The sequence below is a fragment of the Rhineura floridana genome, chromosome 2 (assembly GCF_030035675.1).
Source record: "Rhineura floridana isolate rRhiFlo1 chromosome 2, rRhiFlo1.hap2, whole genome shotgun sequence".
Classification (NCBI taxonomy): Eukaryota; Metazoa; Chordata; class Lepidosauria; order Squamata; family Rhineuridae; genus Rhineura; species Rhineura floridana.
The window spans coordinates 186080232-186094763 of record NC_084481.1 but is presented as its reverse complement, the minus strand read 5'-3'; the positions used below and the strand labels follow the sequence as shown (position 1 = coordinate 186094763).

Sequence of the window (14532 nt, the reverse complement as noted above, 5' to 3'; positions counted from 1 at the left end):
AACGTAGTGACGGGTAATGGGAGGTATGGTGTTGGGAGGAGAACGTGCCAGGTAAGGGGAACTAGTCCCAGACAAGTTGTGTCTGTGCCTTGTTCTGGTTCTCCTCATATCCACAGGATTGTTGGTTGTACTGTTAGCCAGCCATCGGATCTCCAGGTGCTGCTCTTAAATGCTAGATCGGTTGCTAATAAAAAAACCCCTTATCCACGATTTGATCGTGGAGAAAGGTGCCGATCTTGCGTGTATTACCGAAACCTGGGTGGGCGAGCAGGGAGGAGTTGCTCTCTCCCAGCTTTGCCCACCTGGGTACTCGGTGCAGCACTGTGGTAGATCTGAGGGCCGGGGAGGTGGGGTTGCTGTGGTCTATAGGAGTTCTTTCTCCCTCACCAAGCACCCTGTCCAGACGGCGACTGGTCTGGAATGTCTTCATCTTGTGCTGGGCCAAGGAGACAGACTGGGAATACTGTTGGTGTACCGCCCACCTTGCTGCCCAACAGCTTCCCTAGCTGAGCTGACAGAGATAGTCTCGGAGGTGTTGTTGGGGTCCCCCAGACTCGTGGTACTGGGGGATTTCAACATCCATGCCGAGGCTGTCTTGCTCGGGGCGGCTCAGGACTTCATGGCCTCCATGACAACCATGGGGCTGTTTCAAATTGTTACTGGCCCGACACATGTATCAGGACATACTCTTGATCTGATCTTCGCCACTGGTCATGGAGATGGTGATCTGAAGGTGGGGTATTTTTCATCTACACCATTGTCATGGACAGATCATCGCTTGCTGAGTTTTAGACTTACGACAGCCCTTTCCCTCTGCAGAGGTGGGGGACCTATTAAGTTGGTCCACTCCCGGAGGCTTATGGATCCTGGAGCTTTCCAGAGGGCTCTGGGAGTTTTTCCGGCTGATAGCACTGGTGCTCCTGTCGAGGCCATGGTTGATCTGTGGAATACGGAGATGACCCGGGCCATTGACATGATCGCTCCCATGTGCCCCCTTCAGTGCCAAACTCATACAGCACCGTGGTATACCCCGGAGCTGAGAGTGATGAAGCAAGAGAGAAGGAGGCTAGAGTGCAGGTGGAGACGAACTCCTGACGGATGTAATCATTCCTTGGTAAGTGCTTCCACTAAGTTGTACATAAAAGCGGTTAGGGCGGCAAAAAAGTCTTATTTTGCTACCACCATTAGATCATCCCTTTGCCGCCCAGCGGAGCTTTTTAGGGTGGTACGAGGGCTTCTACATTCTGGCTCTCATGATACTAAGGAAACATCGGAAGCCCGCTGCAATGAATTTGCGGAGCACTTCCAGGACAAGATTGCATGCATCCGTCAGGACTTAGACTCTGCTGTTATGACAGATGAATCCATTGAAGTGTCCAGAGCACGGCCTTGTCCTTTATTATTGGATGAATTTCAGTTGGTGCAGCTCGAGGAAGTGGACAAGGTGCTTGGAATGGTGCGGGCGACCACGTCTGCTCTGGACCCTTGCCCATCTTGGCTAGTGAAGACTGGCAGGGCTGTAACCGCCGGCTGGGCCAGGGAGGTAATAAATGCCTCCTTGAGAGAGGGAGAAGTCCCTGGTAGTCTCAAGGAGGCAATAATAAGACCTCTTTTAAAGAAACCTTCTTTGGACCCAGATGTTTTGAACAACTACAGACCGGTGGCGAATGTCCCTTTTTTGGGCAAGGTTCTGGAGCGGGTGGTTGCCGGCCAGCTCCAGGCGCTCTTGGATGAAACCGATTATCTGGATCCGTTTCAATCCGGTTTTAGGTCCGGTTTTGGCACTGAAACAGCCTTGGTCGCCCTGTATGATGACCTTTGTCGGGAGAGGGACAGGGGGAGTGTGACTCTGTTGATTCTCCTTGATCTCTCAGCGGTGTTTGATACCATCGACCATGGTATCCTTCTGGGGAGGCTCGCGGAGCTGGGAGTTGGGGGCACTGCTTGGCAGTGGCTCTGCTCCTACTTAGCGGATCGTTGCCAGAAGGTAGTGCTTGGGGAACATTGCTCGACACCTTGGACTCTCCATTGTGGAGTCCCTCAGGGGTCGGTTTTGTCCCCCATGCTTTTTAACATCTACATGCAGCCTCTGGGTGCCGTCATCAGGAGTTTTGGAGTGCGTTGCCATCAGTACGTTGATGACACGCAGCTCTACTTCTCCTTTTCACCTTCCACAGGTGAGACTGTTGATGTGCTGAACCGTTGCCTGACCGTGATAATGGACTGGATGAGAACTAATAAACTGAAACTCAATCCAGACAAGACTGAGACACTGTTGGTGAGCTCTTTCCCTGCTCAGATGGTGGATGCTTATCCTGTTCTAGATGGGGTTACACTCCCCTTGAAGGAACAGGTTTGTAGTTTGGGGGTCCTTTTTGACCCTTCCTTGTTGCTCGAGGCTCAAGTGGCCTCGGTGGCATGGAATGCATTTTACCATCTGCGCTTAGTAGCCCAACTACGCCCTTATCTGGACAGTGATGATCTCGCCTCGGTTGTTCACGCTCTGGTAACTTCTAGACTGGATTACTGTAACGTGCTCTACGTAGGGCTGCCCTTGAAGACTGTTCGGAAACTTCAGCTAGTGCAAAATGCGGCAGCCAGGCTGTTGACGAGGACCAATTGGTCTGCGCATATAACACCTGTCCTGGCTCGCTTGCACTGGCTACCTATTTGTTTCCGAGCTAGATTCAAGGTGCTGGTGTTGACCTATAAAGCCTTACACGGTGTGGGACCGCAATACCTTGTGGAACGCCTCTCCCGCTATGAACCTACCCGTTCACTTTGTTCAGTATCTAAGGCCCTCCTCCGGGTACCAACTCACCAGGATGCCCGGAGGACTGTTACTAGATCTAGGGCCTTTTCTGTGGTGGCCCCCGAATTATGGAACAGCTTACCGGAGGAAATACGCCTGGCGCCTACGGTTCTTTCTTTTAGGCGCCAGGTTAGACCTGGCTATACTCCCAGGCATTTTAATGTTTAATGCTTTATGTTTATGTTTTTAGTTTAATGTGTTCCTTTGTTACTGATTTTATTCTATAATGTATTTTAATCTCATTTTGTACACCGCCCAGAGAGCTATTAGCTATGGGCGGTCTAGAAATGAAAATAAATAAAATAAAAAATAAATAAATAAATTTGCATGTAACGTTAAACTGTGGTTTAGTGCCACATGAGTGAGCCTGAGCAAGTGCTGGGTTTGTGTGCTCCCCTTTCTTCCTTCTCCACAGCTTAGTCTAACTTTTTAGAAACCTTGCTTAGCATTATGTGTGACCAAGGGGGCCTGCTTTTTTATTTATTTTTATTATTATTTTTATTTTTATTATTATTATTATTATTATTATTATTATATTCTGCCCTTCCTCCCAGCAGGAGCCCAGCTATGTATGGATACACAGCCATACATACATACATACATACCTCCCCCTTTCTCTCACTCACACCCTCACATCTCCGTCTCTCACAGACCATGCATATATATATATATATACACACACCACCCCCTTCCTCATCTCTTTTTCTCTCTCCCCCGCATACATACATCTTTCCTCTCTTTCTCTCTCTGCCCGAGTACATCTCTCAGAATTGCACACACAGAGCACCCCCACCCCAATTCAGAAAAGTCCCTCCACAGGTGAAGGAAGTGCCTGCTATTTCATTCTGATCCCCTCAAATCCCCCCCCCAAAAAAACCCAAATACAAAAATAATACACGAGGGCTACCAACCTGGTGCATGCGGGCATCAGATTGGCAGTCTCTGGTCTGTAATATAATAACGCTTGGTTAATCTTGGCTCTACGTTTCATGGGTGACTTGATATTTATATTACTTCATTAGAACTGCCAGGAGCAGTAGCTTGCTGAAAAGAATACTAAATATAAAATCTCTGGAAAATTAAATTTAGGAACTATTTTAGTGTATCAGTTTGGTTGACAATGGTAAGATATTTGATAATGATGTGTGTTCCTTATCTCTTTGGCCTTTACCATAGCCGGAGGAAACATCTTTTTTATCGGGACAGAGTTAAGCTCTTTTTGAAGCAACACTGTGAACTGCATAATGGCATTGTTAAAATTAAGGTAATCAAAATACTTTGAAACAAGTCAGGATCAAAGCTTTGATCGCATTATGGCAGTGAAATTTGTGCAATTTCTCATTTTATCATGATGGCTAGTTTAGTTATCTTTATTTTTAAAATGTTTAGTGCTATTAATTGTTTTGTTTTTATTAGTTGTATAATATGATTTTGTGATCTACCTTGAAAGATTTCAAATCAAAGAATAGTATATAGCAGCAGATCACATGTAATGCCAAACCATGGTTTGGCTGTTGCATGGACCCTCCTGATCTTATGTGGTCCAATGCCCTTCTTCATATATAAGGTAAACTATAGCTTACTATTGCATCTAAACCAGCAAATTATGGCTTCTCTGAAACCTGAAGTTAGAAAGGGCATGACATTATTTATGATTTTATTTTATTTATTTATTAGATTTATATCCCGCCCTTTCTCCCAGTAGGAGCCAGGGCGACATCACACTGGGAGAGCACAAACCCAAGTTTTGGACTCTGTCAGCTGGGTTTTTTTTTATGAGCCAGCCTTGAAATCTTGAAGCACTACACTTCAGAGATGAGAGAAACTTGTTGAAAAAAATATTTAGTGGTAGTATCTAGTGTTTCTTTTATTTATTAGCCCAACCTCATTTTCTAACTATTGAACAGTACTGCTATAGTTTCATGTAAATTGGAGTCTAATTTGAGTCACCAGTGGTATGTGTTCTCATTGTAATGTTGCATTTGTGTGAAATGAAGAAAAATAATTCCCAGCCCCATAAATGTACTCATGAGCTATTTATTTCAATGGTGCTTGCTAAAGAGCAGTTCCATTTACTTCCAATACCTCCTTCCTCTGATGTGGATTAGGAAATAATGGCTAGTGGTATTTCTTTGTAAAACAGTGACTTATTAGCTAGTATGTACATGCAAGAACAGGCAACCTTCACAACTAATGGTTTTTTCATCTTTCTCTACCAAGGCAATATCAATTGCAAAATACAAGATAGCAGAACAGAATTTTTCCTACCTCTTTCCTGATAATCCACCCACTTTTGTCTTCAGTCCTTCAAGCAAACGACAAAGGAGACCTCCAAAGATGGCATCTGATGGTCATGTAAGTAATGCAGTACTTGGTTAATCTGCTTTCCAATAAAAAATGTTAGTGGATCGCATCCTATAGCAATTCAAACATGTGAAGTGTCTTGCTATCTTTGTGTGTTTCAGTTTTGCTATAATTATCTGACGTAAGGCACTGTTGTTCCATTTTTACAGTTGCCAATACAATACACAGAGATCGTAATTTAGCATGGCCCTGGAAGTTTTTGGGCAGAGGTGGGACTTGAAACCTGGCTGCCTAGATTCAAGAATGCTTAACTAAACTAGTGCTTGTATTTGGAATGACAATAATCAAAGCTTGCTATTGGCACAAAATAAAACATATTTCCAATTGTCTTCGTCATACACCTTCCAACTTGATGATAGGTTTCACTATGAATTAAAAGTAAAACTTGTCATTAGTTATAAAGCTGTAAAAAGATTATTTCCCTTTCATGAGCTTCTCCTTTTGTACCCTAGGAGGATACAGTTGTAAAAGAACAGCTTAGTTCTAGAAATGTAAGCAATGCAGCAAAAGAAAGGGCAAAACTCCAAAAAGAAAAAGATGAAATGAGAGCCATGGGTAAGTTCAAGCTCATATGACAAATAAGCTTTTTCCTAGATGTAAAAATATGCACCTGTGCAGGGCCAGCCCCAGGCATGTCGGGGCCCTTGAGTACCAGCCTGCCCTGGGCCCCTCCGCTCCCCTTCCACGATCCGTGGAACTTAAGCATCCGTGGACCGCAAGACAGGAGCTTCTGCGCCACCCACCATCCCCACGCTTCACCTACCTTTCTGTTGTTTTTTGCAGTGCCAGCAGGTTTGCCATCAATCAAGATGGCGGCTGAGGTTTCCCTAAGGGTCTGAAGCCTCTGACACCATCTTGGTTGATGGCAGCAATGTGCGCCGCAAAAAACAACAGAAAAGTAGGTAAAGTGGGGGGTAGTGGTCCGCGGATGCTTCCGTGGATCGCAGAAGGAGAGCAGAGGGCCCACTGTAGCTCCAGGGGCCCTTGGGCCAGTGCCCCACCTGGCTGCCCTTTAGAACCGGCCCTGCACCTGGGGCTAGCTTCTGCTGAATCTGAACAACTAGTACCACAGTTTTTAGTGTGTTTACCTTTCAAAGAAAGAAGCTGTTGTGGCCCAATCTCAAAGAGGGTATTTTCTGAGGCTATGCCCCAGTTGTGGAATTCTTTTGCGACAGGTTCATTTGGCCCCTTCGCTGTTTAGTTTCTTACTACTTTGTTTAAGCAGTCTTTTTCCTTTTTCTTCTTAGCCTATGTAATTTTTTTTGCTGATATGAATGTTTTAACTAGCTGCTGCTTTACTCCTTTAGTGTTTATTTTTTGATGTTGTTTTTATAATATTTTATTACTATAAATTTTTATTTATGTGTTAGCCGTATAGACCACTATAATTTCTGGAAAGGTGGGATATAATTTATCATAATAAATAAACCATATTAGCTTGAAAACAATTATGGTTACAGCCCTAACTATAATTACTTGCAAGTAATTATACAGCCACAAGGATGGCTGTATACTATAGCCAGCATGGATTTTTCACATTCCACCATGTGAAATTGAAAATACCCCCCATGCCATTCTGCTGCTTCCCATAAGTGCATTTCAAAACAAAACCTATGGTCCTGAACTCAGAAATGCTTGCTTAATAATCCTCTAAGTTTTCCTGGTGATACACAAAACACTCGAGATCGAGAGTTCAAAGTGTAAAACGAGGAAAAATCCAGACCCCTATTAGACTTTTTTCTGTCAGTAGTCTCATAATTTGTTGAAATTAATTAAAAATCAGCCATGTTCACCAAGTATAATTCTATTACTGACCTTGGCCCACATTCTGGCCTTCATCTTTTGCAGTTTAAAAGTTAATTAAAAATCAGCCATACATTTTTTTATTTAAGAAATTTAACATTGTAGTCTATGATAGCTCAGGCATGCTCAGTAAGAACCAGCTGCCAGTGTTCTGAAAGCCAGACTAACACCTGTTTTGCTGGGCTAATCAGGGCCACATCCACACCAGACATTTATTCCACTTTAAATAGTCTTGTCCTCCCCTAAAGAATCCTGGGAAGTGTATTTTGTAAAGGGTGCTAAGAGTTGTTGAATGGAGATGGACTGCCTTCAAGTCGATCCCAACTTATGGCTACCCTATGAATAGGGTTTTCATGGTAAGCAGTATTCAGAGGGGGTTTACCATTGCCTTCCTCTGAGGCTGAGAGGCAGTGAAGGGCCCAAAGTCACCCAGTGAGCTTCATGACTGTGTGAGGATTCCAACCCTGGTCTCCAAGGTCGTAGTCCAACACTCAAACCACTACACCACACTGGCTTCTCTTCCCCTGAGAGAGCTTCAGTGACCAGAGTGGTTTAACAGTCAGCCTCTCTTCTGGTAATTGTAGCTCTGTGAGGGGAATAGGGCATCTCCTAGCAACTCTCAACACCCTCCACAAACTAACTTCCCAGGCTTCTTTGGGGGAAGCCATGAATATTTAAAGTGGAGTAACTTTCTGGAGTGGATGTGGCCAGGGACAGCTTTGGTATAAATTTGGGCAGGAGACTACATGTGCATGCTGTAGAATAAAAAGGTAGAGGAAACCCTGAAAAACAATGGTAACTGCTCACAATGTTTTCCTTTTGGAAAGGGGCTTTCCCTCTGCCCAGTGCCCACCCACCCAATCTCCTCCCCTCCCCATCCTCCTCCTCCTCCACCTTCCTCCCTACCCCTATCCTTCCTCCTAGTCAGTTTCACCTATCCTAAACAGGATTGTGCAGGAGTAAATCCCATTGAACTCAATAAGTATGCAACTGATCAGACCTTTTGGAAAGGAAAAGGGGCTTTCCCTCTGCCCAGAGCCCACCCACCTACCTAATCTGCTCCCTTCCCATCCCTCTCCACCTTCTTCCCTCCCCCTTCCCACCACTTCACCCCCTCCCCTTCCAATCCCTTTGCCCCTTCTCTCCTCCCTCTTCCGAGGTCAATTTCACCATCCTAAGCACAGGAGTAAATCCCATTGAACTCAATAAGCATGGAAACGATCAGACTGCCTTCTCTTGCCCTCCCTTCCTCCCCCTCTTCCTCCTTCTTCCCCTGCCCACTCCAGCCCTCCCTCCCCCCATGGTCAGTTTCACCTATCCTAAGCATGATTGCAGGGGAATAAATCCCATCGTACTCAATAAGCATGCAAATGATCGATCCATTTTTAGCAAACTTGCACAGGATCCCATTTCTTACCTCCCAGATTAAAAAGCAGAGAAATTCACACATAGGCAAAAAACCCTTGCGGTTTAAGTACCTATAGTCAACAGATATTTCTATCAAACTTTAAAAAGCTTGGAAACTGGGCAGCTATAGTAAATGGCATTTACTAAATGCACCAGGGGAACAGGAGACCTGACCACCTCTGAGATATTGTATTGCCCTACAAGTTTGTAAAAATGCAAACACAATTTGGGTTGGTCTTTCACAGTCCAATCCGCTTCCTGTGTAGCTTGGCAGAATTTGGGAACATGTGCCTCTGAGCATATGGTGAATGATGGCAACACCTGCAATCAGCCCAAATAACAGAACAAGACGTGCTGTGCTGATCTTGTTTTAGCAGGGAGGAAGCAACAATATTAAGACCACTCACCATATGCTCAGAGGCACAACAACTGCAATCTGGACTTCCATCTTCAAAGATGGAGAATTACATTTTTGTATGTTTGGTGTTCTTTGCTTCTTTCCTGTGTTACTATGTAACCTAGAAAATTATATTTCTTTCATTATTCATCCTAGAAATCTGTGTCAAATTTATTTTTATTAATTTCAAAGCCTTTTTATTGGTCAATGTCATGTGATGGTGAAGACAACCTTTTGTTTCAAACTGGAGTTATATTCTATTTCGGGTGCATTAACAGTTGAATCTGAAACTGCAGTTCAGTGTAAAATTAGACTGATTACAATATGTTGCTACTTAAGCAATGAATGCAGCTGTTGGAAAAAACAAACTTGGCCTGTCCAAGATTCATGTTTTACTCAAGAAAGGATGGGCATAGTTAATTAAAAGCATAGAGCTCACCTAGAAATTTGCTAGAATATATTTCACCTCCCACTGTTTTATCTTATGCAAACTGAGACACTCCTCATGTCTGGAGACTATTCTGCAGAATCGTCATTATTCCACAATTGGTTTTGGAGATTTTTTAGTGTAAATTATGCAAAGTGTTGCTGTACTCTACATATTCATACAAACAGAAGCAAAAGAAAATTACTAAAGGAAACATCACTAAAATTGCAAAGTAAATCACATATTTAAAGTGGCTATCTGAACTATATTAACTGTCTTAATATTGTTGCTTCCTCCCTGCTAAAACAAGATCAGCACAGCACATGTCTTGTTTCTGTTATTTGGCCTGATTGCAGGTATTGCCACCACTCACCATATGCTCAGAGGCACATGTTACCAAATTCTTCCAAGCTACACAGGAAGTGGATTGTCTCCTGCTCCTCTGGTGCATTCACCATAGCTGCCCAATTTCCCTGCTTTTTAAAGTTTGATAAAAGTACCTGTTGGCTATAGGTATGTTTTTAAACTGCAAGGATTTTTTTTGCCTATTAGTAAATTATGATTAGGGCTATAGTCAGAGCATGTGTGTTTGGGGATGTTTCTCTGGCTGGAATAGTATCAGCCACAGGTGGCCAGATCTGTCTGATTAACTTGGAGTGTGGTCTGTATAAGTAATTTCTTTTTAAAAATAATGTAACCCTAGTTCTGTCCACTTTTTGTAAAAAGAAAATTTAAAAAGAGAAAAGGCAAATGCTATAGAATCCAAGAAAAAAGAGAGAGAAGATAAGGAAAAAAGGAAGGAAGAACTAAAGAAGATTGTGGAAGAAGAAAGGCTGAAGAAGAAAGAAGAGAAAGAGCGACTCAAAATAGAAAAAGAAAAGGTCAGATACTCCCCATCCTGGTTCATAAAAGTTATGGATTTGAAATGGCAGTCATATTCTATAGCTGCATTTAGAGGTTCCCAGTACCTAGGAATATCAATATTGGCACAAGGGAGAGAAGGCAGCAGATATGTCTCTTCCGATGAGCACTTGTGTGGCAAAGCACAATGTATCTGCAAACTAGTAATTTTTGGTTGCAGATAAATAGCTTCCTATCTGGAGTCTTGCATCACTGTCCCAAGCCCTTTCGCTAGTGTAGGTGAAAATTCTAAATTGTGATGTCATCTACAGGTTTTAATTTTCAAGAAAATTGCAGAATAATTACTGGTGTAATCATATGTTCATATATGCAATGCTATCTTGAGACATTAACAACATTAGGTTACCTGTGTCTAGTTAAATGCAAACTATTCTTTTATACGGACTGAAATAGGAATTCTATCTTCATATCCTTTGAGAGCTTTTCTAGTGTAATAATGGAAACATGGGAGACCAGGGCTCAGATCCTCACTCAGCCATGAAGTTTACCAAAGATAAAATGGGAGGGAAGAACTATGTACACTACCTTGAGGGGAAAAGTGGGATATAAATATAACAATTAAATGAATGAATAAATACAGTTCTTGTTAACTACCTTGGTAGTCATTTTCTATGTAATTGCAGGAAAGAGAAAAACTGCGTGAAGAGAAAAGGAAATATCTGGAACACCTAAAACAATGGAGCAAGCGTAGGGAAGACATGGAATGTGATGATCTTAAGGTAATGTCGCTTCAGAGATGGATTAGCCTATAATCCAGGAACATTTATATGTTTATCCTTGCGCATTGTTTTCATGAACTGTGTCGCATCATTGAGCTTTGTTTGGCGTGTTAAGAGATACAAAGCAGGAAATAGTCATCTGTGTTTGGGAGTATATCCATTTCTTGTCAGCATCTCCTAGTTGTTCCCCTTGGGCTCCTTCTGGGAGGAAGGGTGGGATATAAATTTAATAAATAAATAAATCTTGAGATCATCCACATGACAGTATCATTCAGACCTTCTGTGTGGACAGAAAAAGTTGCCTGAGGGATCTGCTGTAGCTGTAAATCCAGCATGTGATTATCGCATACATTCCTAGTAACTGCCTTTGGGGGGGAAATCTTATAGTGATTGTCAGGTCACTTTCAGAATTTTTTATACAGTCATAGCTACTTTTAATAACTTACTGAACAATACTATGCTTGCATTACATGAGGAGAGGGAAGATATGCTGCCACTGTGCCGTATGAATGGCTGCCGTACCCAATGCATGCTCGTCCTGGAAGGGGAAAGGAAACCACACAATATAGAAAATACAAAAATGGCATAAAAACAAGACATCCCCCTAGCCTACTTGGCAACATCACCTGATTCCACCAGTTGGGAACCGTGCCATTGACAATGCTGACATACGCAGACATGGAGGGAGCCAACCAGCAAAAATTGAGTTGGGGGCATGTCTCATCGTATCATGATGCCTTCACCATTTAAGGAACACAGAAAACTAGGCAGCAGCCAGAGGCAGAACCAATAGAGCACTGTGGCACCACTGCAGCAGTGAGAAACATATGCAGGAGGTTTCTGGTTTAAATCTCTCCATGAGCAAATCATTTCCCCTGCCCCACTGAAAAATCAACAAGCAAATCCATAATGTGTCTGCACAGCAGGCACAAGTGATCTCAGGAGATTGCTGGTTCAAATCCACATGGGATTTTTTTCTTACCTGGTAGCCGTTCATTGAAAAAGTGATGGTCACTACAGTTGTGGAGAAATATGATTGACACATCTGTTTCTAGGAACATGTCATCAGGAACTTCTCTAGGGACTGAGGGTAGGCATGCAACTGCTGGTGTTGGGCCTCAGCTCCTCCGCGGGGGCCAGGAAGGGGGAAGGCATGAGTTTCAGGGTCCCCAGCTGTCAGAAGGAGCGGTAGATACAGGAGTTGTTGAGTCTCCAGGATAGGGGATGTGGGAGTGAGTTGGAGCCAGGGTCAGTTCCCACGGATGGCGCTCTCTCTGAAGAAGAGCGTGCCCCAGACCAAGACGAGCCGTTGGAAGTTGCTCCGGAGGGCGCACTCCCTCCCCCTCTGCCTAGAGGTTCTCGGGAGGCGCCAGGAGAGCAATCTCCCCCTGACATCGAGCCTGTTACCGAGGCCCTTTCGGACAAGCCATTGGATGCCCGTCACCCCGTGCTCGTCGTTGCGAGAAACGGACTGGTCAGAGGCAGGACTTGAGAAGGAGTCAGAGATTAAGATCAAGGACTTTCCGTACTTAAACCTGCGGCTCCAGGGGAGAAGCTGCTGAGTCAACTTTATATGTTACAGAGCATGTCTAGAGTGCAGCTAGGGAATTCTAGTGAGTTTAGTGCTCTCTATGAAACGTACTGCTTTTGATGTATCCATTACTCTAATAAAACAAGAATTAATTACACCTGCGTCTCAGCCTCATGGATCTCACTCTGAACGGGACAGCTGGGTGGGGAATGAGAGAGCAGTCATAGGCATCATGTTGTTGGGCCAAGATGAATAAGCAGATTGGTGAGCCATGGCATGCTAACTAGGCCACATGCGTGTACGGAAATGGGGATCTAGCCACCCTGGCACCAGACATCGCCATCTTCATTGTAGGAGCATAGGCTATTGTGAAAATGGCAGCTAGAGATATGCCAAGAATGTCTTGGGCACATTGCTAAGATGTCCCCCAAGAAAGTGATGGCCATCACTCGTCTCCAGGGTGACCTGAGGGTGTGTGATTAGGTGTGCCATTGTGAGTGCATCCTAATGTTATAGCCTTAGATATAGTACCAGAAAATTCCTAGGAACAGCAACAGCAGGAGGCCATTGTCTGCTGTGGGGCCCAGAGGGCATTGGAGCTTTCATCAGAGAACTGGGCCACAGCCTACACCAGCCAACCCTAATGAGGATCTTCACAGTCCCAAAGCAGAGGCCAGGGAGCATGGGCGTCTGTAGCCCCATGGGGCAACCCAGTGCCAACCTGCATGCTTTCTTTGAGTTGTTGCTGCAGGTGTGGGGAGAATGTCGCAGAAGTTACACTTTGCAGATGTCAAGTATGGAATTACACTCTTAATTTTTTTTTAAGAAGAGAAAATTGATTTCAGAAGTCTAGCATGTATTGTTTGCCTGATTTTAGGTTTGCAGTTGGCTAGTGTGAGCATGGTATGTGTATTCACTGTGCCCATGCGCCTTCAAGAATAAAGAACGTGTTTTTGCTGAACTTTGCAACCTGTTCTTACACAGCTTCATAAGGGAGACAGACTTGTAGTTTGGTCCTTTTTTTAGCTTGCACTTAGAAGGCTGAGTTTCAGACTTGTTTTTCTTCAAATCACAGGGGAAGGATCAAATTATCAAACATAATTAGATCCAGAATTAGTTCTGTACCAGACCAAAGGCCAAGCTACTGTTCAGCTAGTTGGCCAGCAGAGATGTTGTATGGTTAGCTTGCTGCTGAAATGAGGGATATTCCGCCTCTTCCCTAAGTAGTGTGATAAGACAAACATTTGTTGCTTTAAAAAGTTGTTGAGAGACATAGATGGATAATGTCTAAAATGCCTAAGCTTCATTCAGCTGATGTAATTTTATCAAAAGACAAATTATCAGTCTCATTTCAGTGCACTGTAACTTAAATACAGAGCTAGGTTTTGTTTAGGAAAACTTGCATTTCTGTTCAGTTCACTGAGTGTCTGTCTTAACCATGTTGTACATAGAACAGAGTGCAAAACCTGTTTATTGGTGCATGGGAACTGATAAAACAGCTGCATTCCTCATGTCCTTCGTTTTAAGGAATCACGTTCCACACACTTTAGGACTGACTCGTGTTCAGAATTCTTAATTAAAGAGTTTATAGCTATATCTAGCTCAAGAATAGGTTTTTAGTATGTTTGGTTATCTGTCCAGCACAATAAACATAAGCCAAATCTGTTGTGATTTATATTGTTGGTTATTCACCTCCTATGTATAGCTGAAGTATAACATAAATATTTAGTAGTTGTTTACTTTGCATCACAGGAACTTCCAGCTCCAACTCCAGTGAAAACCAGACTACCTCCTGAGATCTTTGGTGATGCTGTAATGGTCTTGGAGTTTCTTCATGCTTTTGGGGAACTCTTTGATCTTCAAGATGAGTTTCCTGATGGAGTGACTTTAGGCAAGTTTTTCTTGGTATTTTTGCTTTAAGCTATATGAATTTTGACGTGTGTCTGATACGTGGACATTTGTGTTTATTTTCTGAAGTATGGGGTTTCCTTTAAACATAGAGCCAGTTCACATACATAATCTAGCTGTGTCTTTGAAAAATGTTTTCCTTAATGAATATGGGATTGCATGGGAAAGTTTCTCTATGAACCAACTATATAAAGACAGCATGCATCCATTTCCATGATGATGGTGACTACGAAAAGTGCCACC

The 14532-nt window shown here is 43.3% G+C and overlaps 1 protein-coding gene across 8 annotated transcripts in view; it reads left to right on the top strand.

Moving 5' to 3' along the window:
• Nucleotides 1-14532, top strand: part of BAZ1A (bromodomain adjacent to zinc finger domain 1A) — a 90125-nt gene that overhangs the window by 28036 nt on the left and 47557 nt on the right. For all 8 annotated transcript variants that reach the window (XM_061611629.1, XM_061611631.1, XM_061611632.1 and 5 more), the window contains 6 exons: nucleotides 3989-4076; nucleotides 5033-5167; nucleotides 5629-5731; nucleotides 9937-10091; nucleotides 10755-10850; nucleotides 14134-14272. In XM_061611629.1, coding sequence (XP_061467613.1) covers nucleotides 3989-4076; nucleotides 5033-5167; nucleotides 5629-5731; nucleotides 9937-10091; nucleotides 10755-10850; nucleotides 14134-14272 — 716 coding nt within the window. The remainder of the gene's footprint in view (nucleotides 1-3988; nucleotides 4077-5032; nucleotides 5168-5628; nucleotides 5732-9936; nucleotides 10092-10754; nucleotides 10851-14133; nucleotides 14273-14532) is intronic.